A 22,678-nucleotide genomic window follows, 5' to 3' on the forward strand; every position below is an offset into this window, starting at 1 on the left:
ATTCATTGTACGTGGACGACATTCAGATTTCCTTCTCTTCCACGAATCTAGCAACATGTGAGCGACAGGTGCAGCTAGCTTTAAATAAACTTACCAAATGGTCTCTCGAGAATGGGTTCAAGTTCTCATACATACATAAACATACATAAACATTTTATTTCCATCAGTAGATGGGAGGAGTCGAGGCTAAAAGCCGAAGGGCTTGAGAAGTGCCTCGACTCCTCTACAGTAGCAGCAACCGTTCACATTTGCATGCAAAAGCCTATGCATCAACTAACACATATACATTACATATTTAAGCGATGATACATCTAGATATGGACACTATAACAATAGCAAGAATACAGTGCCACTGGAAGGGTGAAGTGCTCATGGGAAGAGAGAGAGTACATAAATCGATAAATATCAAGTAGTAACAGATTGTGCACAATTTATCTATAGGGTTTCTCATGAAAACGTTAACTCGTTTTCTTTAAATGTTATTTTCAAATCACGAAATGATATTGTGTGTATGTCGACACCATTTCGGTATAAAGTGTTCAGAAGATGGGGTAGTGAAGACGACAGCCTTTGGGTTCCATAGTTGGTTCGAGAGAAAGGCTCAATGAATCTGTCCGTGTTGCGAAAGGAATAACGTTTAGTGCTGAGTCGAACATTGGCGAGAGTGAATAAGTCATTTGCGGTTTTTATAGACTGTTTATATGATAAGGCTAGACGGGACGGGTGGTGCTGAAAAACTGGGAGGACACCGTGCTGGCGAAACAGTGCTTGAGTCGTAGCATCTTATGGAATCCCTTCGATGAACCTGAAGGCTCTTTTTTGTAGCAAGAACAGACGATGGAGGGTAGTTTTGGTGGCAGTTCCCCAGACAAGAGAGCAATAGCTCAAACGTGAGTGGATTAGCGTTTGATAAAGCAGAAGCTTGCACCAGCTGGGCAATATGTATTTTAACTTACTTAATGCGCCGAGAACCTTGCTGATTTCGGACGCTATTTCAGAAATGTGGTGGTGCCAGAGCAGCTTATTATCGAAGGTGACGCCAAGAATTTTTATGCATTCAGCGAATCGTATTTTTGAACCTCCCACGTACAAATCCATAGTTGAGGTGACATATTGCCCGCGTGGAACAAACAAAGTGGCGACAGTTTTCTCAGCATTTATGGACAACTGGTTATGGTGAGCCCAGTCAGTGATGTTTCCAAGAACACAGCTGGCCTCATGAAACGCGTCGTGGTATGTATTTCCAGTAACTAGGAGTGACAAATCGTCCGCACAAAGAACAATGACTGGGTGAAGTGTAGTGATGTCATTTATGCAGATGAGGAACAAAACAGGTCCGAGAATGCTGCCCCGAGGAACCCCCGTTGTAATGCAGATAGGTTCCGAAGCGAAAACGTTATTAATAGAGACAAACTGGTAGCGATGGGCTAAGTAGGACTGAAAGAATAGAAGGGTAGAACCGCGGACCCCGTAGTGGTTTAGTTTGCCTAGAAGAGTGTTATGATTAATCGTGTCAAACGCTTTGGAGAAATCAACGTACACCCCCAGAGTGACGTTCGTTGCTTCAAAATTGTGCAAGATTAATTCTTTCTGGACGAGCAGTGCAAGTTCTGTGGATTTGTGTTGCCTAAATCCGTACTGTTTAGGTGAGAGAATGTTGTTGCGTTCAAGGTAAAGGACTAGCCTTTTGTGGATAATTTTCTCAGTGACCTTGGAGAAGTGTGGGAGAATGGAGATCGGCCGATAGTCAGTGAGCTTGTTCCAATCACCTTTCTTGAAAATGGGTAGCACTTTGGCAATTTTCATTTGATCTGGAAATCTGCCACATTGTATGCAAAGATTTATGATGTGCGTAAGAAGGGGAGCAATGATGTGGGCAGCATGTTTCATGCTCTTTACGCTTAGACCGAATGCATCAAGGGCGTTGCTATTTTTCAAGGACTTAATGGTGGCAAGTACTTCAGGCACGTTAGTCGGACCAGGAAACAATGAGTCAGCAGGGGACTCGTCATGAAAGACAGGCTGACTGTAATCACTGGTGCCAAGTGACTTAACAAAGTGATCGTTAAATGCGGAGGCAAGCTCTGTACCACAAATTTCCCGACCGTTAACAGGGATGGAAGTGCAATGATGTTGAGGTTCACGTCGTTCCATGAGAGAGTTTAAGTTCCTCCAAAGCACCGCTCTATTACTCACTTCTACCTGGTTTCTAATGTACGCTATCTTGCTTGCTCGAAGCTCGCTGTTAAGGGAGTTCCTGAATTGTTTGTATTTGTGCCAATTGGCTTGTGTGCGATGTTCTAAGAATTTCGCAAACAACTTGTTGCGCTTCCGCATTTTGCGCAAATGGAGTGACATTATCCAGGGTTTACGTGCAGTTCTATGCGTGACGTAGGTTTTGACAGGAAAACATGTGTCATGCGCTTCTTTGTATTTGCTCAGCATAATGTTGAACGCTACATCAGGGTCGTTCTGCCCCAGTACATCCCAGGAAGTTCGACGTAGTGTTTCTTCGAACATCGTGAGGCCCGCGACAGAGATAATTTGTTTCGTGATGACTGCACTAGTCGAATAGTTTGTGTTAGATCCCGACAAGTTTATGGACAAAAAGACAGGGTAATGGTCACTGATATCAATTGCTGTGGATACATTACAATTTGTAATGATGAGGTCCAGCAAGGACGACGTGGTCCTTGTTATCCGCGTTGGGGTATTAATAATGTTAGCGAATCCATAACTGGATAGAAGGTCAATTAATCTTGAGCTACTGGGAGACTTGGTGGACATATCGATATTAAGATCTCCACAGACAATGGCAATGACCTTGGTGTCGCAACAGTTGGTTAACAAGCGCTCCATCGCATTGAGAAAAATCTGCATGTTTCCAGAGGGTGGCCGGTAGGCAGCGACAAAAAGATGGTTTCTACTAATAACTGAAAGTAATTCACAATCATTTCTTAAAACTTCAGACTGGGCCTGTTGGTAAGGCATGGCAGAATAAAAGCGCTAAAAAGACGAGGACAACGGACACACAGTTAGCGCACTAACAACATTTATTTTATTTTATTTTCACAAGGAACGGTGTTGTTGAAAAATAAATGTTGTTAGTGCGCTAACTGTGTGTCCGTTGTCCTCGTCTTTTTAGCGCTTTTATTCTGCCGTCACAATCATTTATTGATATGCATAGTTCATTAACAAGCGCGACCCCTGGAAAACTTTCATGTACTAGCATTTGAAGGCCACCGTCCCGTTTCTCTTTGCGGCACCTGGAGTAGTGCATATAGCCTGGCAATGTATAGCACTCCTCATCCGTTAGAAACCACGTTTCACTAAACATAATTACGCTAAATCTGAATCCTATGGAAAAGAAAGCGTCAATATCATCATGTTTATTGCGTAAAGACTGGGCGTTCAAGTGCAAACAAGAGGAATTATGGGTGGGTGGACAAGAGTTTAGGGTCATAAGCGCGTCTTGTAGGGAGTACGCAGAGCAAGAACTTTGCACGGGCATGTGCAGAATAAATAAATAAATAAACAGATAATTTCAAAAACAAGTGAGGGGTGTCCTATAGCTTACTGTGGAGCCACTTTATCGAGATCCGCAGTACATGTGATACGGTGGACTTTGTCAGACTCGTCCTTTCTCATATAAGTTGTGCCATGTCGGTTCCAAACAAGCTTAAATTGAAGTTCTTTACCGAGTATCCTGGCCTTGTGGAACACAGCTCTGTTTACCGCTGTCTTGTTTTCATTTATGTACACATCGTGGCCGTCGATCTTTTGAGCTCTGAGCTTTTTCCGGTTCATAAGCCAATGTTCACAGACCGAGCGGTTCACAAACCTGGCAATGATGGCCGGCACTTTACCTAGTTTAGCAGGTAGTCGGTGAACAGATTCAATTGTACTTGTGTCAGGTTTCGAGACACCTAGAACTGCGGCCACCTGACCAAGTTTTTCTACCAGGTCTTCGTTCGGAGCGTAAGAAAGGCCATTGATCTCGAGGTTGTTCTTCCTTCCGTATTGTTCGAGGTTAGTCAGGTCTCGTTTCACTGCGTCCAACTCACCTGTGTTCACGGAACAGTCTTCCATTCGAGCTACTCTTTTCCGTAAGTCAACTATCTCTTGTTTTTGGGAGGCAAGCTCAGCTAGTACTTTGTCATATTTATCCGACATTAGTTGGAGCGAGCTTTCCATTTGTTCAAGTGTTTGATTCATGTTGTTTACTCTGTCGTTGAGTGGTGCAAGTTCCTTGAGTATATTATAAATTTTATCGAGCTTGTCACTGTCGCTATTGACCGCCGTATTTTTCTTTGGCTTAGCACCGTTTCTGCACTGTTGACAGGACAAGTTCGTTCGGTTCGAGCGAACGTTAGAACATTCACCAAGGTGAAAAGGGGCATTGCACTCATTACAGAAGATGACCGAATCACGTGTAGTAAACGGTTTCTCACAAATAAGGCACGTGTCGTGGCAGGTAGCCATACTACCACTCTATTACATAGAAAACCTCTTGCAGTCAGCGGCGGTATTGTAAACACAGCAAGAAACTAGGCTCACCTGAAGGGTATACAGAAAGTGTCAACCTAACTGTAAGAGCGCTTGCCGCTGACTGCAAGGGACTAGAGGGACCGATGCTGGTACTTGAAGCTGCGGCGCTGCTGCAGTCCAAGACTGTGGCCAATCACAAGGTAGAGATAAGCAGGGTGATGTTTATGATCCGGCAGCACAAAAAGATACAGGCACGGTTCCGCCGCAAGAGTCAATAACACGTGTAGCCTTGAACACTGGATGCGGACCGGTATGGTAACCTGAAGGGTATACAGAAAGTGTCAACCTAACTGTAAGAGCGCTTGCCGCTGACTGCAAGGGACTAGAGGGACTGATGCTGGTACTTGAAGCTGCGGCGCTGCTGCAGTCCAAGACTGTGGCCAATCACAGGGTAGAGATAAGCAGGGTGATGTTTATGATCCGGCAGCACAAAAAGATACAGGCACGGTTCCGCCGCAAGAGTCAATAACACGTGTAGCCTTGAACACTGGATGCGGACCGGTATGGTAACCTGAAGGGTATACAGAAAGTGTCAACCTAACTGTAAGAGCGCTTGCCGCTGACTGCAAGGGACTACCCCAAGAACACACTGTCATCCCAGGGCTATCCTAAGGTTGTCAGATGGGGACAGGTATGGCATCCCTAGGATGTCATAATCTGATCCTCAAAATGTCATAATACTGCCACTTTGGCATATGAGATGACATCCCCGAGGCTGTCCCTCGCCCATCATCAGGGACCAATTTAGGACAGTTTAAGTACACATGGAGGACAATGCTTTCCCTCAATTCCCTGTTTTGATTTGTGGTCCCATGCAACGCGTTTGCGCTAGAATACGTCTAAAAGATGTCTAAATGTAGACTTTGGGAATGTCTATTAGACGTCTAACAAAGTAGCTCTATTGCTTCGTATCCGTCCCCTAGTCCAGCTAATGTTACGCTAAACTACAGCTAATAGCCGGATAATTGTTGGATCGATTTAGACCATTTTAGACATTTGGTCTAAAATGGTCTAAATCGATCCAACAATTATCCGGCTATTATCTTACTTATACGGTACTTACTTACGGTACTTATCTATCCACTGAGCCGTCATATAGACATGTATTAGCCATGACATCTAAAATTATACATATTTTATACCTAAATTTTGGCACTAGTGGCCCATGAATTGGTTCGTCCAGGTATATGTCACTGACATGCACATGCACTTATATGTGGTTCATGCACAGTATGTCTTACAAAGGCAACATGGATGTTGGTACAAGATTTATTTCTATGAACATACCGGGCAAACACTGACTTCCAAACATGTCGACAAGTCAGCAGACATTGTGAGCACTTCCCCTTATTGCACAGTCACATACCAGCAAATCTTGGTACTCTTCCAAAGCAGATAGTAGTGTACATGTATACAAATCGCAGCACTTATATCACCGGTAGCTGCAAGTATTGCCTCTGTCTCTGGGTCCGTGCTTGAGTGCTCCAAATGCAACCAGTACTTTACACACGTGTGGGGTGGTAGACGGCTGTGGGTAGCAGGAAGGAACGTTTCCGAGGTACACTGAAAATAGAAAAGACAATGTGTGATATCACTATAAATGCCTTTATGTAAAAATGTTGCATGCAGCTTGTTTACTGCAGAACTGCAATTTATTTTTAGCTAAGCCGAAGTGCCAACAAATGACCCACAGGACAGGCGTTGTATTCGTCACCTCCATTCCATGAGCCTGGAAGCACCTATAAAATACATGAAACCATGAGGTACCAGCGCCAGCATAATGTGTGCGGCTTTTGACAGCCAGATAACAAACGAAAGAACTTCTCAACGTACGCACTGTTTTAAAAGATGCAACTATCATAAACATGCTGCCCGTGGCAAAATGGTCACTGCACCCATATTTCACTGCAACACAGTCAGCACAGATTAGTGACAACAGCACAGAGTAGTGAGAGCAGACAGCGTCAGAACAGCGAGTACATAGAACACAAGGGGACAACAGATCTGAAAAGGTAACTGTTTTCGTTTACCTAAAATGTGATCGTAGCTCCAGCGCAGCTGAAGTGCCAACAAATGGCTTACAGGCCAGGCGTAGTAATCGTGACCTTCATTCCATGACTCTGCCAGCACCTATAAAGATAATAAAGACGTAAATCTAAGAGGTACCCGAGCCAAGAACGTATCCAAACGATTGAATCTGAACACACACATACGTCAGTCCCATATCTCCATATTGTTCGTCGCCAGTACACTGAACAGACAGCATCGAACGTAACCAAACGACAATCTTGTTAATACGTTTAGGTCAGTCCCACATCTCCATTGCGCTCGTCACTCATTCGCAACATCATTCTGCAGAGAAAGAAAACCATATTCAGCTGCTGTGCTCGAGAGCTCTATCGCATGCATGCGATTGTGAACACAAGCCGGCACAAATCTGAAAGCAGAGGACAAGAAAGAAAGCAAACTCACCCCTGAAACCTGAAGTACAGAGAACAAATAAGGGACGTTGCCTCCCTGCTGCAGCAGCGCTTGTTGTTACGCTTAACGATATCGCTCATTGCGCATTGGACAGGATGCCGGAACTGTCCAGTTGACCGACAGATTGCAAGAAAACATACGCACGACGCTGGACAAGAAATGAACTTACTAAACTTCGAAACGCTACACAAGCGAGCGTCAGCTCCAGCAACTGAGCGAACAAGTTTGAACGCTGACCGTTGCGCTGCGCCGCTGGCGGCGCCCTCTGCCGATGCCGTTTCCAAACTGGCGCCCGAGGGCGTCTTCGCTCTTCGCGCTGTATGTTTTCGTCTCATTGCAGCACTCTTCCGCAGCCACATTTTCTTTTGCCTGCTTGAAACTTGTTCATGGGGTCAGTACGTGCCAACAACAGTTGAATCTAATCACGTTGAGCCTCACGGATGCAAGACACACGTACGGTTTCTAGTCGCTCTGTCATGACAGCAGCAAGAACAAACTATACTTTGATAATATTTCGCAGAACACAGAGGCAACGTTGTGTTATATCTCCAGTGAAAATGGTTGCATGAATTTGTGATGCAAGTCTAAATGTGGCCAACGTGTGACATGGTTTTAGACGTCTAACGGTAGACGTCTACTGCAAAATATCTCAGCCATGTCTCGTGACCGCCCCTTCTTAGACGTCCAAAATAATGTATAGCGCTAGGGACAGCTTGTAGACGTCTAAATTTATCGGTACCCCTAAAGCCTCAAGTTATCCCATTTTTTGACGTATACTAGCGCACCACGTTTTACCTGGATTATTTTGGTATTTCTGGCATGCGCATCCGCCAAGTGCTTACAGATGGTTCCATCAAATTGCAATGACACCAAAATTAAGGCAGCATTTTTATTCTTCCACTGAGAAACAGAATCTTGTCAAGGACACTAAGTCTGAGAAATTCTCGTACTGCCAACTGTAGGGTGGGATAAGCTTAAGCTTGCCCACTCCGTAACCAACTCCGAAAATTCTCTCCAGAAGCCCACACAGATACTGTTTGTTGCTTATAACGTGACCCTCCGTAAATTCGAGGGTCCTGCTCGCCTGCTACACAAAACGAAGGGTGAGCTGTCCATGTTTCTTTCGATTACGCAAAGAACAAGACCCAAAGCGAAAAAATGATTGAAGTGGTAGCTCTGCTTCATTCCAAAGTCTATGTTTCTTACTTTCTTTGGTTTGAGACATTCAGGTAGAACCTTTGAAAGTCAAAACAAGTGCCACAGAATCGCGCGTTTTGTTCTTTCCAGGAGAAATCTTTCATGTATCATAGACAGTCATTCCTTTTGGCGGCAGGGGATTTTACGCTGGGCCACGTACCCTATATTTAAGAAAAATGTCAGTCAGGTCCGAGGATCGGCCCAAAAACAAAACAAATGTGCTTAGGGAGTTTGAGCAGGTAAACTAAACAATATAATAGTTCTCGTCCTCCTAGCTACCCACAGGGACAGGCACAGGACGTGCCTGAATGACTATTCACGGACAGTCCGCGAGTGTTGTCCTCAGGACTTCCTGGGGATACACCTCGAAGGACGAGGACACGATGACACTGTGGGGACATCCTGAGGACCATGTGTGTTCTTGGGGTAGAGGGACCGATGCTGGTACTTGAAGCTGCGGCGCTGCTGCAGTCCAAGACTGTGGCCAATCACAGGGTAGAGATAAGCAGGGTGATGTTTATGATCCGGCATCACAAAAAGATACAGGCACGGTTCCGCCGCAAGAGTCAATAACACGTGTAGCCTTGAACACTGGATGCGGACCGGTATGGTAACCTGAAGGGTATACAGAAAGTGTCAACCTAACTGTAAGAGCGCTTGCCGCTGACTGCAAGGGACTAGAGGGACCGATGCTGGTACTTGAAGCTGCGGCGCTGCTGCAGTCCAAGACTGTGGCCAATCACAGGGTAGAGATAAGCAGGGTGATGTTTATGATCCGGCAGCACAAAAAGATACAGGCACGGTTCCGCCGCAAGAGTCAATAACACGTGTAGCCTTGAACACTGGATGCGGACCGGTATGGTAACCTGAAGGGTATACAGAAGTGTCAACCTAACTGTAAGAGCGCTTGCCGCTGACTGCAAGGGACTAGAGGGACCGATGCTGGTACTTGAAGCTGCGGCGCTGCTGCAGTCCAAGACTGTGGCCAATCACAGGGTAGAGATAAGCAGGGTGATGTTTATGATCCGGCATCACAAAAAGATACAGGCACGGTTCCGCCGCAAGAGTCAATAACACGTGTAGCCTTGAACACTGGATGCGGACCGGTATGGTAACCTGAAGAGTATACAGAAAGTGTCAACCTAACTGTAAGAGCGCTTGCCGCTGACTGCAAGGGACTAGAGGGACCGATGCTGGTACTTGAAGCTGCGGCGCTGCTGCAGTCCAAGACTGTGGCCAATCACAGGGTAGAGATAAGCAGGGTGATGTTTATGATCCGGCAGCACAAAAAGATACAGGCACGGTTCCGCCGCAAGAGTCAATAACACGTGTAGCCTTGAACACTGGATGCGGACCGGTATGGTAACCTGAAGGGTATACAGAAGTGTCAACCTAACTGTAAGAGCGCTTGCCGCTGACTGCAAGGGACTAGAGGGACCGATGCTGGTACTTGAAGCTGCGGCGCTGCTGCAGTCCAAGACTGTGGCCAATCACAGGGTAGAGATAAGCAGGGTGATGTTTATGATCCGGCATCACAAAAAGATACAGGCACGGTTCCGCCGCAAGAGTCAATAACACGTGTAGCCTTGAACACTGGATGCGGACCGGTATGGTAACCTGAAGGGTATACAGAAAGTGTCAACCTAACTGTAAGAGCGCTTGCCGCTGACTGCAAGGGACTAGAGGGACCGATGCTGGTACTTGAAGCTGCGGCGCTGCTGCAGTCCAAGACTGTGGCCAATCACAGGGTAGAGATAAGCAGGGTGATGTTTATGATCCGGCAGCACAAAAAGATACAGGCACGGTTCCGCCGCAAGAGTCAATAACACGTGTAGCCTTGAACACTGGATGCGGACCGGTATGGTAACCTGAAGGGTATACAGAAGTGTCAACCTAACTGTAAGAGCGCTTGCCGCTGACTGCAAGGGACTAGAGGGACCGATGCTGGTACTTGAAGCTGCGGCGCTGCTGCAGTCCAAGACTGTGGCCAATCACAGGGTAGAGATAAGCAGGGTGATGTTTATGATCCGGCATCACAAAAAGATACAGGCACGGTTCCGCCGCAAGAGTCAATAACACGTGTAGCCTTGAACACTGGATGCGGACCGGTATGGTAACCTGAAGGGTATACAGAAAGTGTCAACCTAACTGTAAGAGCGCTTGCCGCTGACTGCAAGGGACTAGAGGGACCGATGCTGGTACTTGAAGCTGCGGCGCTGCTGCAGTCCAAGACTGTGGCCAATCACAGGGTAGAGATAAGCAGGGTGATGTTTATGATCCGGCAGCACAAAAAGATACAGGCACGGTTCCGCCGCAAGAGTCAATAACACGTGTAGCCTTGAACACTGGATGCGGACCGGTATGGTAACCTGAAGGGTATACAGAAGTGTCAACCTAACTGTAAGAGCGCTTGCCGCTGACTGCAAGGGACTAGAGGGACCGATGCTGGTACTTGAAGCTGCGGCGCTGCTGCAGTCCAAGACTGTGGCCAATCACAGGGTAGAGATAAGCAGGGTGATGTTTATGATCCGGCATCACAAAAAGATACAGGCACGGTTCCGCCGCAAGAGTCAATAACACGTGTAGCCTTGAACACTGGATGCGGACCGGTATGGTAACCTGAAGGGTATACAGAAAGTGTCAACCTAACTGTAAGAGCGCTTGCCGCTGACTGCAAGGGACTAGAGGGACCGATGCTGGTACTTGAAGCTGCGGCGCTGCTGCAGTCCAAGACTGTGGCCAATCACAGGGTAGAGATAAGCAGGGTGATGTTTATGATCCGGCAGCACAAAAAGATACAGGCACGGTTCCGCCGCAAGAGTCAATAACACGTGTAGCCTTGAACACTGGATGCGGACCGGTATGGTAACCTGAAGGGTATACAGAAGTGTCAACCTAACTGTAAGAGCGCTTGCCGCTGACTGCAAGGGACTAGAGGGACCGATGCTGGTACTTGAAGCTGCGGCGCTGCTGCAGTCCAAGACTGTGGCCAATCACAGGGTAGAGATAAGCAGGGTGATGTTTATGATCCGGCAGCACAAAAAAGATACAAGCACGGTTCCGCCGCAAGAGTCAATAACACGTGTGGCCTTGAACACTGGATGCGGACCGGTATGGTGACCTGAAGGGTATACAGAAAGTGTCAACCTAACTGTAAGAGCGCTTGCCGCTGACTGCATGACAGCATGACTGACTCTCACATGACAAAACCGTATGTGTTCACTTCTCGAGGGTCAGAGGGCTGTTTCCTTCACCTACTCTTAAGCTGAACGGACAGGACCTTGCTGTTAGGGGCGAACACAAATTTCTTGGGGTCACCTTTGATAGCAAGCTCACTTTCTTACCCCACATCAAGAGCCTTAAAACAAAATGCATTAAGTCACTTAACCTATTGAACGTGCTGTCCCACAAATCTTGGGGAGCAGATCGTGACACCCTGCACAGGGTCTATGTGTCCACAGTGCTGTCTAGAATGGACTTTGGATGTGTTGTTTTTGGGTCTGCGCGGAAATCTGTTCTGAAGGTTTTAGACCCAGTACATCATCAGGGACTGCGTTTGATAACTGCTGCTTTCCGCACGTCGCCAGTGGAAAGCCTCTATGTTGAGAGCAACGAATGGTCACTCGAAAGAAGGAGGTTTTACTTATCCGTTTCGTACTCCTTGAGGGTAAGAGGTTATCCCAATAACCCAGTTATAACCTGCATTGGAGGCACGCGCTTCAAACAGCTGTTTCTTAATAAGCCCAGCATTGTTCCCCCATTTAGCATGCGTGTTATTCAGGGATGTGAGGATTACAGTTTCCCACATAATGATTTCACTATTGTAGAGGCTAGTCCTCGGGTACCGCTTCGGCAATCACCGCCATGTTTCAACAGCTCCCTGACTATGTTTAAGAAACAGCCTGTTGTGCTCCAGCAGGAGTTCGAGTCCCTTAAAGAAAGTCTTGGGCAACACAGAGCTTTTTACACTGACGGTTGCAAAACACGCACCTCAGTTTCATGCGCAATAGTAACCAGTGGACTCACACAGTCATATCGTCTACCTCACATGCTCTCAGTTTTTAATGCCGAAGTATACAGAATAATCCTCGCACTGAACTACATCTTAGAAAGTCACACCAAGTCGTCAGTCATTTACACAGATTCTCTGAGCTCTTTTCAAGCAATAGGCAACATAGTGATGTCCAAAAACCTCCTTGTGCAGAAGGCACAGTGCCTTGCTGGTAAGGTAATTAAAAAGGGTCTCGCTTTAACGTTCTGCTGGGTACCCAGTCATGTGGGTATACCCGGGAATGAACTCGCTGATGCGGTTGCTACAGCTGCTCTTTCATCTCAGGTGAATCCTTTTGATGTACCGTCCAAAGACCACCGACCTACACTTATGAGGGCCATAAATAGCAGATGGCAGCAGCACTGGGATACACTGCACACCAACAAACTTCACCTGGTTAAGCCCACCATTGTAAAACCGACACAGATTTTTAACAGTCGTCTTCATGAAGTTGTTTCTGCCAGGTTGAGAATTGGGCACACTCATTTGCCCCACAGTCACCTCCTCTGCAATGAAGAGGCTCCACATTGCACTTGATGCGACGAGATGAAGTCTGTCCTCCACATGCTTATTACACGTCCATCACATGAAACATACCGACTTCACCATTGAGCTTCATTCATGAGCTCTACAAATACCACACACCTCTACATCCATCCCTTTTGCTGATGAGGCTCTTCTGCCATTTGAACGGGTGTTTAGATTCTTTGAAGACGTTGGTGTTTTAAACGCATTGTAGTTTTAGCTTTATGTCATTTTATTCTCTAACTGTACAGTTTTATCATAGCTGAATCGCTATACTTTTAACTAGTACTTTCCTTATCATTGTCTTGGCGCATTATGGCCTTTGTTGCTTATGCGCCAAGAAAATCTGAATCATCATCATCACCATCCAAGGTCGCCAGCAGACGTTGCCGCCAATGTTCTTGCTGTCCTTCCTTAGTAGCAAGGTTGGAGCCACCTTGGTTAAGAGCACCCTGCAGTCTGGATAGCTCCCTGGTATAGCTTGGCGTGGTCGACAATACCTGTAGGAAGTCGTCCTCCGGCCTTAATAATAGACGAGTCAAACAGTCCAACTTCATTTTGGGAACTGCAAGTGCGAAGCATGGGATTCCCAGTCCCCCAGTCTTGATGCTTGCGTAAAAAAAGGAGTTAGGCACGTCGTGCGGTAAGTGGAAAACATATTTTTAGGCACTTCGTGATTTCTCTGTCACATCTCTGTAACATCGGGATGTTAAGCTCCGCTAAAGTTCAGCTGTAAACATACCGAGGCTGCAGGTGGTACAGCAAAATTATAAACTTCTGGTGCGGTTTGACGGGTGAGTGACGTAAGACCTCCAGCTGCTCTGCAGCCAATACTATACATGGGGTACTTTGTATGGCATTTTATGGCTTCCAACGTTCTTTCTGGAAATATGTCATGGGGTGCCATATTGGTGAATCTTGGGGGGTTACCCGTACTCTTCATTGCAGCCTCGGCGGCCGCCAAACGGTGGCTTTCCTCGGCCACCCATCGAGGTATTGTCCTCTCGGTTATAACATCTGTGTTGAATTCATCAGGATGTCGCGCCTTCCGGTGCAGGCTTAGGCCTGATTTCGTTGTGAAAGCACGGTCGCATATGAGGCAACTCCACTCTGCCTGTCCTTTGTCGTCAATGCACCTCTCTGCTAACGGTTGTGCCTTGTGTGACGTGCCTTCTGATCCTTTCCTTGTGCTTGGCGCACCTGTCCTTGTCGTAGATCTATGTCTTCCATCAGTCTCAGACCTTTCCTTCGCCTGATCAGCGTCAACAGTTGGCCCTAGGGCATGCTTTTTTTAGACCCGCATGCACCCTCAATCCTTTCATAGTAGAGAATGACTTCCCGCAGGAACATGAGAATGTTTCCGGACGTAATTGTTCTTCGGGATCTCGGTCAGACCCTGACGGGTCCCCACTGCACGGGTTCTCGCTAGGAGTTATTGCCACGCGGCAGGAACTTCCTCTTGAATTCTTCCTTGACTCCGTACCTAGCGCAGTTAGCTTCGCCGAGGGTGGCAGCCTTAGCAAAGCGGTGGTGGGTCAGAACTCCATTCGTCCCCAAGGCCCGCGTGGACCAAGGGTTAACAGGTTGCACCAGGTATAGGTGGAGATTACCACTTCCGAGGGAGAGGCTGTGTATTGCGCATCCACTCGGCTTGTAGCACAAGACAGGCCGAGCCCCCCACCAAGAGGCGCCACTCCCCGAACCCCTGTTAACTGGGTTACAGGTAGTCGCAACACTACCCGGTGAATGGAGAGAGGGACCGCTCGGGCGGAGCCGTCACTGACCTGGCACCAGGCCCTGGCCGAAGCCACCACCCAAGTTCTGTAGGCACAGGGACTCGCTACGCGGCATAAGGGTTAGAACCACGAAGCTTCCGCCCCCGGCCATAATTCGTACACTTGATGGTGGGGTAGTACTCAACCCTGAACTAGCCGGGACCCCCGAAGGAGATAAACTCCAGGAGGATTCCAGCACCCCGGTCACGGGCCGGCCACAGCCCGCAGGTCAGCAATGCTGTCTTACACCTTATCTCCAGTGGGTAATGCCAGAGGGCGCCCTCCGCAAGGCTAACCCTCCAACATCTCCAGCCCCCAAGAAGCTGGGTTACAGGAGTCCGCCGCCACTCCCGGCTACAGGAGCCATACGGTACTAGTTGAGGACATTTCCCCGGTTTTAATTTCCAAGGCTACCGCTACAGGGGCCTAGCATCAACATCCGCACGAGGCGGGAGCCACCCGGTACTTGTCCAAAGCGTGCCTGTATGGAATAATCCCACTCAAGCATGACAAAGATTCAGCTAAGGCTGTCCTACGCCTCATCTCTAAAGGGTACTGTCGGAGGGGGCCTCTCCGCAAAAGGCTTGCCCCCCAACATCTCCAGCCCCCCAGAAGCTGGGTTACAGGAGTCCGCCACCACTCATGGCTATAGGAGCCATACGGTCCTAGTTGAGGACATTTCCCCGGCTTTAGTTTCATCCGCACGAGGCGGGAGCCACCCGGTATTGTCCAAAGCGTGCCTGTACGGAATAATCCCAATAGAGCATGGCAAGGATTCAACCTCGCCTCCCCACCAACTGCAAGGGCCTCCCGTCCCCAACACCAGGGCCTCTGGGTGGGTGGGCCACATCTCCAGCGGGAGCGTGGTACAAGAAGGGTTTCTTAGTAGACGTGCCACCCACAGCACGCGGTCGCCACTGGCGGCGCCGCCGCATAAGAGCATGACCCCCGTTAGCCGTTCCGAGGAGCGTTGCCCGGGCCCTACCACGAGGAGGTGGGGGTTGCTTTGCCGATGGTCTGGCCTGAGAGCCCCAAGCCAGATTTCAAAGAGAGTCATAGTTACTCCCGCCGTTTACCCGCCAAAGCAGATTATTCTTACTTCCTACTCCCGTCTATCACTCGTCTTTGAATGGATTGTATTTAAAACACATGGTGGGTATTATACTTGGTCGTCCTTTGTGGCATTTAGCTATGTATGTCTGAGCGTACAGCGTCTACGCGGAGCGCCCCCACTCGCAGTACAGGACCACCGGGAGACACCCCTTGCCATCTATCGCACACTTGATGACTCGGCAGTGCTCGCTGTACATAGCCGAGAACCCCCATCAGAGATACACCCTGAGAGAGGTCCCAGCTGGCCGAGATACGTGCCTGGCTCCGGTCCAACACCGGCTAAGGCCATCGCACCACACCACTCGATGGATAGCGCCGGGGGTTGCCAAAGCCCCCCGCACCCCTCTGCTTCCAGGCTGGATTACAGGAGGACGCCACCCATCCTAGCCTCCCTGAGGGCCCCTGTGGAACGGGGATGGGAACGGAAAAATTTTCCCCTCACCACAAAGCGGTCCCGGTGAACTTAAACCTAGCATAACAGCAGATTATTCTTACTTCCGCCTATCACTCGTCTTTGAATGGATTCTATTTCAAACACATGGTTGGTTTTATACTTGGTCGTCGTTTGTGGCATTTAGCTACCGAAAGCAGATTATTCTTACTTCCTCCTATCACTCGTCTTTGAATAGATTGTATTTCGAACATGTTGTGGGTATTGTACTTGGTCGTCCTTTGTGGCATTTAGTTTTTTTTTCTTTAAATCAATTTTGACTTATAAACGAAGTCATACCCGTACACTGTCTGGGTTACCCCCCCAAGACCGGAGCGAGCTTCACCGGTGGGGGCAACCACCGCGGTCATTTTACCGAATACCCAGTAGCATCTGACGCTTCCTTGAAAGCATATTATTCTTACTTCCGCCTATCACTCGACTTTGAATGAATTGTATTTCACACACATGGTGGGTATTATACTTGGTCTTCCTTTGTGGCATTTAGCTATGTATGTCTGGCGCGGAGTGCCCCCACTCACAGTACAGGACCACCGGGAGACACCCCTTGCCATTCTTCGCACACTTGATGGCTCGGCAGTGCTCGCCCAACATAGCCGAGACCTCCCACCAGAGATAAACCCTGAGAGAGGCCCCAGCTGGCCTACCACGTGGAGGCGGGGTTGGTTGGCCCGGACAGTCCGTTTCCGAAGGTCACCTAGAGCTCTGCCCAATAAGGGGCCCTCGTCCTCTGAGGACCCAGGACCCCATCACTCGATTATCACCATCACGAAAGCAGATTATTCTTACTTCCGCCTATCACTCGACTTTGAATGGATTGTATTTCAAACACATGGTGGGTATTATACTTGATCGTCCTTTGTGGCATTTAGCTACCGAAAGCAGATTATTCTTACATCCGCCTATCACTCGACTTTGAATGGAATGTATTTCAAACACATGGTGGGTATTGTACTTGGTCGTCCTTTGTGGCAATTAGCTATAACGCTTTATTTGCACAATGAACATATAAATCATTCTCTTTTATTAAAGGAAAAAAGATTAAAACCGGATCTGATGGAAAGTTGCCCGGTGAGACGTGCGAAAACAATAGACTGACCCCAGTGCTGCAGTTAACGTTAGCGAGGTCACCAACATCTTAGACCACCCCAAAGAGTGGAGAAATGCCGCCCCCGATTTCTCCATGATTCCTCGTTCACTAAATGTGATGGGATGTTGGAGCACTACCCTGCAATCAGTTAGGTCCCTTACTTTCTCCTCCAGGCTGGGGATTCCATACTTCCGTTTCTTTTCATTGGCAAAAGAAGCCAATGATTTGAATTCCCCACGTACTTGAATGTCTACTACGAAAGCTTGGCCACTCCTGCAAAAGACGAGGCCTGGTTTAAAAACGAGGTCGTTCACCTTAATCTGTGGTTCTTTAAACACCCTCGTGCCGTCCTCTTCAATCTTCTTTTTGATCCTATTGACGAGGCTGTCGTGGCGCTTGATCCGGTCTCCATGGGTCCGTGGACAGCTCTGCAACACATGTGATATGGACTCGGCCATATTACAGCCCGCACTGCATTTTGAGTTCTTGTTCCGGCCCCTGGAACATCTGAGCCGAGTTGGTAATGCATGTGCTCGGAGCTTCACTTGATCGATGTATTCGGATCCTGAGATGAATTTAGGAGGCTCCCGTATCCAACCGTGCTTTGGCCCCTTGGAAGCTTCCATGAGCCCTCTGCAATCTGTCGTAGCATACAGGGTGGAGATGGTGGAGATGTGGAGATGTTGAGACTTCCGCTAACAGGTCGTCGTCTCGTACACTCATCCTGCTCAGCCTGGCCAGACGTATCCGCGGTAGAGCCAGCTCAAATGAGGGGACGCCGAGACCTCCATCTCCAACAGCACTATAGATAAACGCATTTGCACGTCATGGGGAAGGTGCAAAAAGGTTCTTACGTAATGTCTGATCCATCTGTCCCATAATTGTAGTCTAGCGGTGTCGACTTTAGAGACGGACGAGTCATAGATGAGCCGAGGTAACAAATAGAAGAGAAGCATAGTTAACGTCTGGTGAGGTTTCAGTGGGCATCTACGAAGCGCTTCCAGTTGCATAGTGATGTCGTTAATACGGGGGGAGACCTTCCTGAAGGTGTTAATATCCACACCCAAGTACCTAAGGTTATCCTGTACCTGAAGGACAGGGATCTTTTCATCCCCTACGAAGTAATCATGCGGGATTACTTTTGTAAGCTTCTGTCTCCCTGATGGGCTGATGGTGAGCACATTACACTTCGCGACGTTAATATGGAGGCCCCTGGCACTCGTAAACAACGTAAAGTTATCCAGGAGTGTCTGAAGGCCCTGCGGAGTACGAGCAACCAGGACAACGTCGTCCGCGAAAGCTAATGCTGAAATGGTGTGGTCACCAATACCGGGGCCTATGTTGGATGGCATACCTGCGATAAATTCATCAAGGACTAGATTAAATAGCAGGGGAGATAGCGGAGCCCCCTGCCGGACGCCCTTTGCTGGTTTGATAGTCCTTTGGGTGCTACCCATCTCCAACGTCGTAGCACTGTTCCCATAGAATGCCCTGAGCTGGTCCAAGAATACATTGTCCACACGCCTTCCTGCCAGAGCCCGATAGATCGCGTCATAAGGCACACTGTCAAAGGCCCGCCTGAGGTCGATGGACGCTAGCGCCAGCCTTCTGCACCAATGTTGGGTCTTCGGGAGTGCCAGGATCCAGCGGTCCAGATCCGCTAAGCCGGACTCCCCAAGGAGAATTCTGCTAATAATGCGCTGGAGATCCCGAACCCCATCACCATGTAGGGTAGCTGCAACAAAACTGGTTAAGGCTTCCCGTAGGAGTTGCCTTGTATCATGGGGCTCTTCTGCTTCTGAGGTACATGATGGCGGGGGCTCATCTGCGTCTGCGACTTCCGCAACTAGTCCGGCAAGCTGGCTAAGTTCTAACTCTTCGTAAATAGCCCTATAGGCCGGTGTCTTCCTTTTATACCTCAGGTTGTCGGCCGTTATCCCAGGGAAATAACGTGCCAGGGTAACATTGATGTGGGTGGGTGGGTTATCTTCTCTGAGCTCTAACTCTTTCCGCGCTACTAGCTGCATGAGTTCCTCGTTCCATACGAAGTTGTGACGTTGAAGATTGACACGAGCGTTAGCCAAATCGGGGGCGCACTTCCGTAAGTGCTGCGTCAAACCACTTTTTTATAGATATTCCCGCACCGTGTGCAACCCTCCATCACTCACGGGCCCTATCACCTGACAGGGTACCAAATTTGCTGGATACAAAACTACCCGTGACAGAATAAACAACAAATGGTACCAAAACCCACTTGCAGTCGCCTCAGGGCACAATGGTAAATTATACAACAAAGCAATTACGGGAAAAGGGGTAATGCTAAAAAAACCGCACACACACTACGCAAGGCCTAAATACTATTAGCAGTCTGGTGGGACAAACATATATTCAAAAAGGAATGGATACTAATACCAACCTGCAAGAGGTAAAGAGTTACCAACTGCTGGTAGCGTCCCACCAGACTGCGATGAATCCTTGGCATGGGACAGGTTATAAACCCCCTTCTGCCGCCGGATTGGTTGCGATGAAGATACTCAAATTCCAATGTGACAGACTTAGTCGGGATTGGTTGAAGTATGATAGGCAAATTAAGTCAAAACTTGGGGGTGATAGCACACACCCGCGCCCTCTTTCGGTAAGAAAGCGCTACTCTCACTGTGCTACTCTCCTTCTCTTCCTTTACAACAGAGAGCGCTACTGCCAGGGGCCATTCAATCACCCAATGGGGCGAAGGAACACCGTATAGCAAGGGTGTAAAAAAAAGACGAGGGTGCCTCCACACTGGAGACAGCCAGCACCCTGCTGAATTGCCCTGGAACAGGCACCACCGCTCCACCAAAACGTGGCTGCAAACAAAGTCCTTCTTGAAGTCAGGAACCGCAAGTCTTTTTGGCGTCTTCGTCGTTGTTGTCACCGCATCCGCATACAGGCCAGCCGCAAGATACCAACTCCATGTCTACAAGAGGTAAAGAGTTACTAACTGCTGGTAGCGTCCCACCAGACTGCCCACCAGAAAGCAGATTATTATTACTTCCGCCTATCACTCGACTTTGAATGGATTGTATTTCAAACACATGGTGGGTATTATACTTGGTCGTCCTTTGTGGCCATTTAGCTATTTTTTTTTATTCTGTCTTAACAAGGGAAGACATACCCCAAAAGTAGCCTGCCCAAAAATAATGTACAATGAGGGGCAGGAACACCGCGTGCCTAAGGGGCCCGCACCTCCTTCACCGGTGGGGGACCACCGCGGTTATCCGCCCGAAGACCTTGTAGCACCTTACGCTTCCTTGTAGTGCCATTATCGAAATCATGGTGATGTCTCTTCTGTTAAGGCCCATCTCTATCAGGGTGTCGGGACTAGCGCGGGCCCAGATCCCCCGAAATGATAGCGTTATACTTGAGACCTCGGGGTCTGGGCCGTCGCCGCGCACATGATTGATGATCTCCGGCCTGTTGTATTTTAGGACTTTATGTCCGTGTGCGAGCTCGAGCACGATGCCCGTGCCCACCACTTGGGCATCGACTACTAACGTTCGATCTGTTCTCTTCGCTATGATGTCGGGCTTGAGCGTTCCCTCGGCTACTCGGATCACGGGCTCTATTGTCGTTTGCCAGCCCACTTCCTGGAGTCTCTTATTCACGTAGCGGACGATGTTGTCGTGCCGTCGGGTCCTTGGTCCATGCGTCCGGTGGCAAGCCTGGAGAATGTGGGCGAGGGTTTCCTGGGATTGGCATCCCGCTTTGCATTGTCTGTCGGAGTCCACACCTTGGCCTGATCTGGTTCGGCAGGGCAGGGCATTGATTCGTACCTTGAGTGCATCGATGTACTGTCTGCCCTGCATCAGCCTGGTGCCCTCCGCAATCCACGAGTGTGCGTAAGGCACCAAGGAAGCATCCTCTAGCGCCTTCCCGTGATTTGTAGCGTATAGCCGGCGGCACCAAAACTTCTTATCTGCCGCGGCAGAACGGATGAGGCGGCCATCCATTGTGGAAGCTTCTTCGGCTCTCCTCAGGGCACTTTTCATGTAGGAGGTGGACATGGCTTCTTTGACGATCGGATGAGATGAGTCCCGGAGGCCCAAGATCCTTGCGCGCTGTAGGTTGGGTATGGTGACGCGGAGGGAGGGAATGCCGAGACCCCCGCCCGCCACTGGAGCGTGGAAGAACGCCACTGGAACGTCGTGGGAGAGCTTTATCCAACGGCGGACGGAGGCCCTGATGTTGATGTCCAGTCTGTCTAGTAGTTTGCGGGACCAATACCCCAGCACCAACCTATGATAAAGTCTCGGCAGCAGGTAGTACCGTAGCACGACTAAGCGCTGCTGGGGCTTGAAGGGAGAATTCTGGATCCGCGAAAGTAGGTTGGACACTTCCTGGGTCGGAGGACTTGGGCGGCCAGTGAGGGTGAAAGATACTCCCAAATATTTCCAAGTGTAGTCCGGGCCAGCGGCTGCTACATTTTGCCCGGCAACTTTGAACAGGGATGTTGAGTCGACTTTCATTTTCTTGTCTCTCCCAGAGTATTTCATAGCGATCGTGAATGTCTTGGCCGGGTTGATGTTGAGTCCTCGCGCTGCTAGGTAGGTGGTGGCCTGGTCGAGGCGATGTTGGAGCCCGGCGGGGGAGGACGCGACGAGGATGAGGTCGTCAGCAAAAGCCATCGAGTTCAGCGTCGCCTCCCCCACCCTGAATCCCGTACCGTCGCCACACCTTTTCAGGAAACCATCCAGAACGAGGTTAAATAGTAGTGGCGACAGAGGGTCCCCTTGCCGCACTCCGGTTGTGGGGTGCACTAGTCGAGAAGATGCTCCAATTCTCAGCAGCGTGGGCGCATCCCGGTACAGGTCCTTAATGTATTCAATGAAGTCCTGGGATAAGCCTGCCTCCGCTGCCGCCATGAAGATCGCGTCTCTCGTGACCCTGTCGAAGGCCTTGGCCAAATCAGTGATGGCCAGAAACAGGGATCTACCCTCAGATTTCGCCTCAGCAATAATGGTCTTCAACAGGGTCACGTTCTCTGCACAACCGTCCACGGGGATGAATGCTCTATGTCGAAAGTCCAGGTTCAGATGTGCAGATAGTCTTCGGGCGAGTATCCGGTGATAGAGCCTTAGGATCGCTGAAGTAATAGTGATAGGCCTGAAGTCTGTGGGCAGCGAGGCATTGGTCTTCTTGGGGACGAAGGTTGTTCTTGCATTCCTAAGACAAGTTGGAATGGCCCCGACTACGGCCAGGAGGTTTAGCAGTACTCGGAGCACGGTCATGGGGACCGCTCTTAGACTTCTTGCTGTAAAGTTGTCGGGGCCAGGAGCTGAGTGAAGTGAAGGCATGTTGCTCTTTATCTCCTGTGCTGTGATTAGATATAGTGGATGAAAGTTCGGGAGTCCAGAGGTCTGGGCGGCTTCAGGGGGCGAGGCTGGCACAGTCGTCAATGTCTCTTCCAA

General features: G+C 49.0%; 1 protein-coding gene and 1 long non-coding RNA gene across 2 annotated transcripts; both read right to left on the reverse strand.

Annotated features, from left to right (window-relative positions):
* Positions 1–3,573: 3,573 nt before the first annotated feature.
* Positions 3,574–4,089, reverse strand: LOC135376633 (uncharacterized). The gene has a single exon (XM_064609147.1). It carries the CDS (start codon positions 4,087–4,089, stop codon positions 3,574–3,576), a length of 516 nt encoding a protein of 171 aa, XP_064465217.1.
* Positions 4,090–5,821: 1,732 nt separating this feature from the next.
* Positions 5,822–6,826, reverse strand: LOC135376635 (uncharacterized). Its single transcript, XR_010417777.1, has 3 exons — positions 6,579–6,826; positions 6,382–6,453; positions 5,822–6,287 (listed from the first exon to the last, which is right to left on the reverse strand). It is a non-coding gene; the product is annotated as an uncharacterized LOC135376635 (long non-coding RNA).
* Between the last annotated feature and the right edge of the window lie 15,852 nt (positions 6,827–22,678).

The sequence above is a fragment of the Ornithodoros turicata genome, unplaced genomic scaffold (genome assembly GCF_037126465.1).
Source record: "Ornithodoros turicata isolate Travis unplaced genomic scaffold, ASM3712646v1 ctg00001195.1, whole genome shotgun sequence".
NCBI lineage: Eukaryota > Metazoa > Arthropoda > Arachnida > Ixodida > Argasidae > Ornithodoros > Ornithodoros turicata.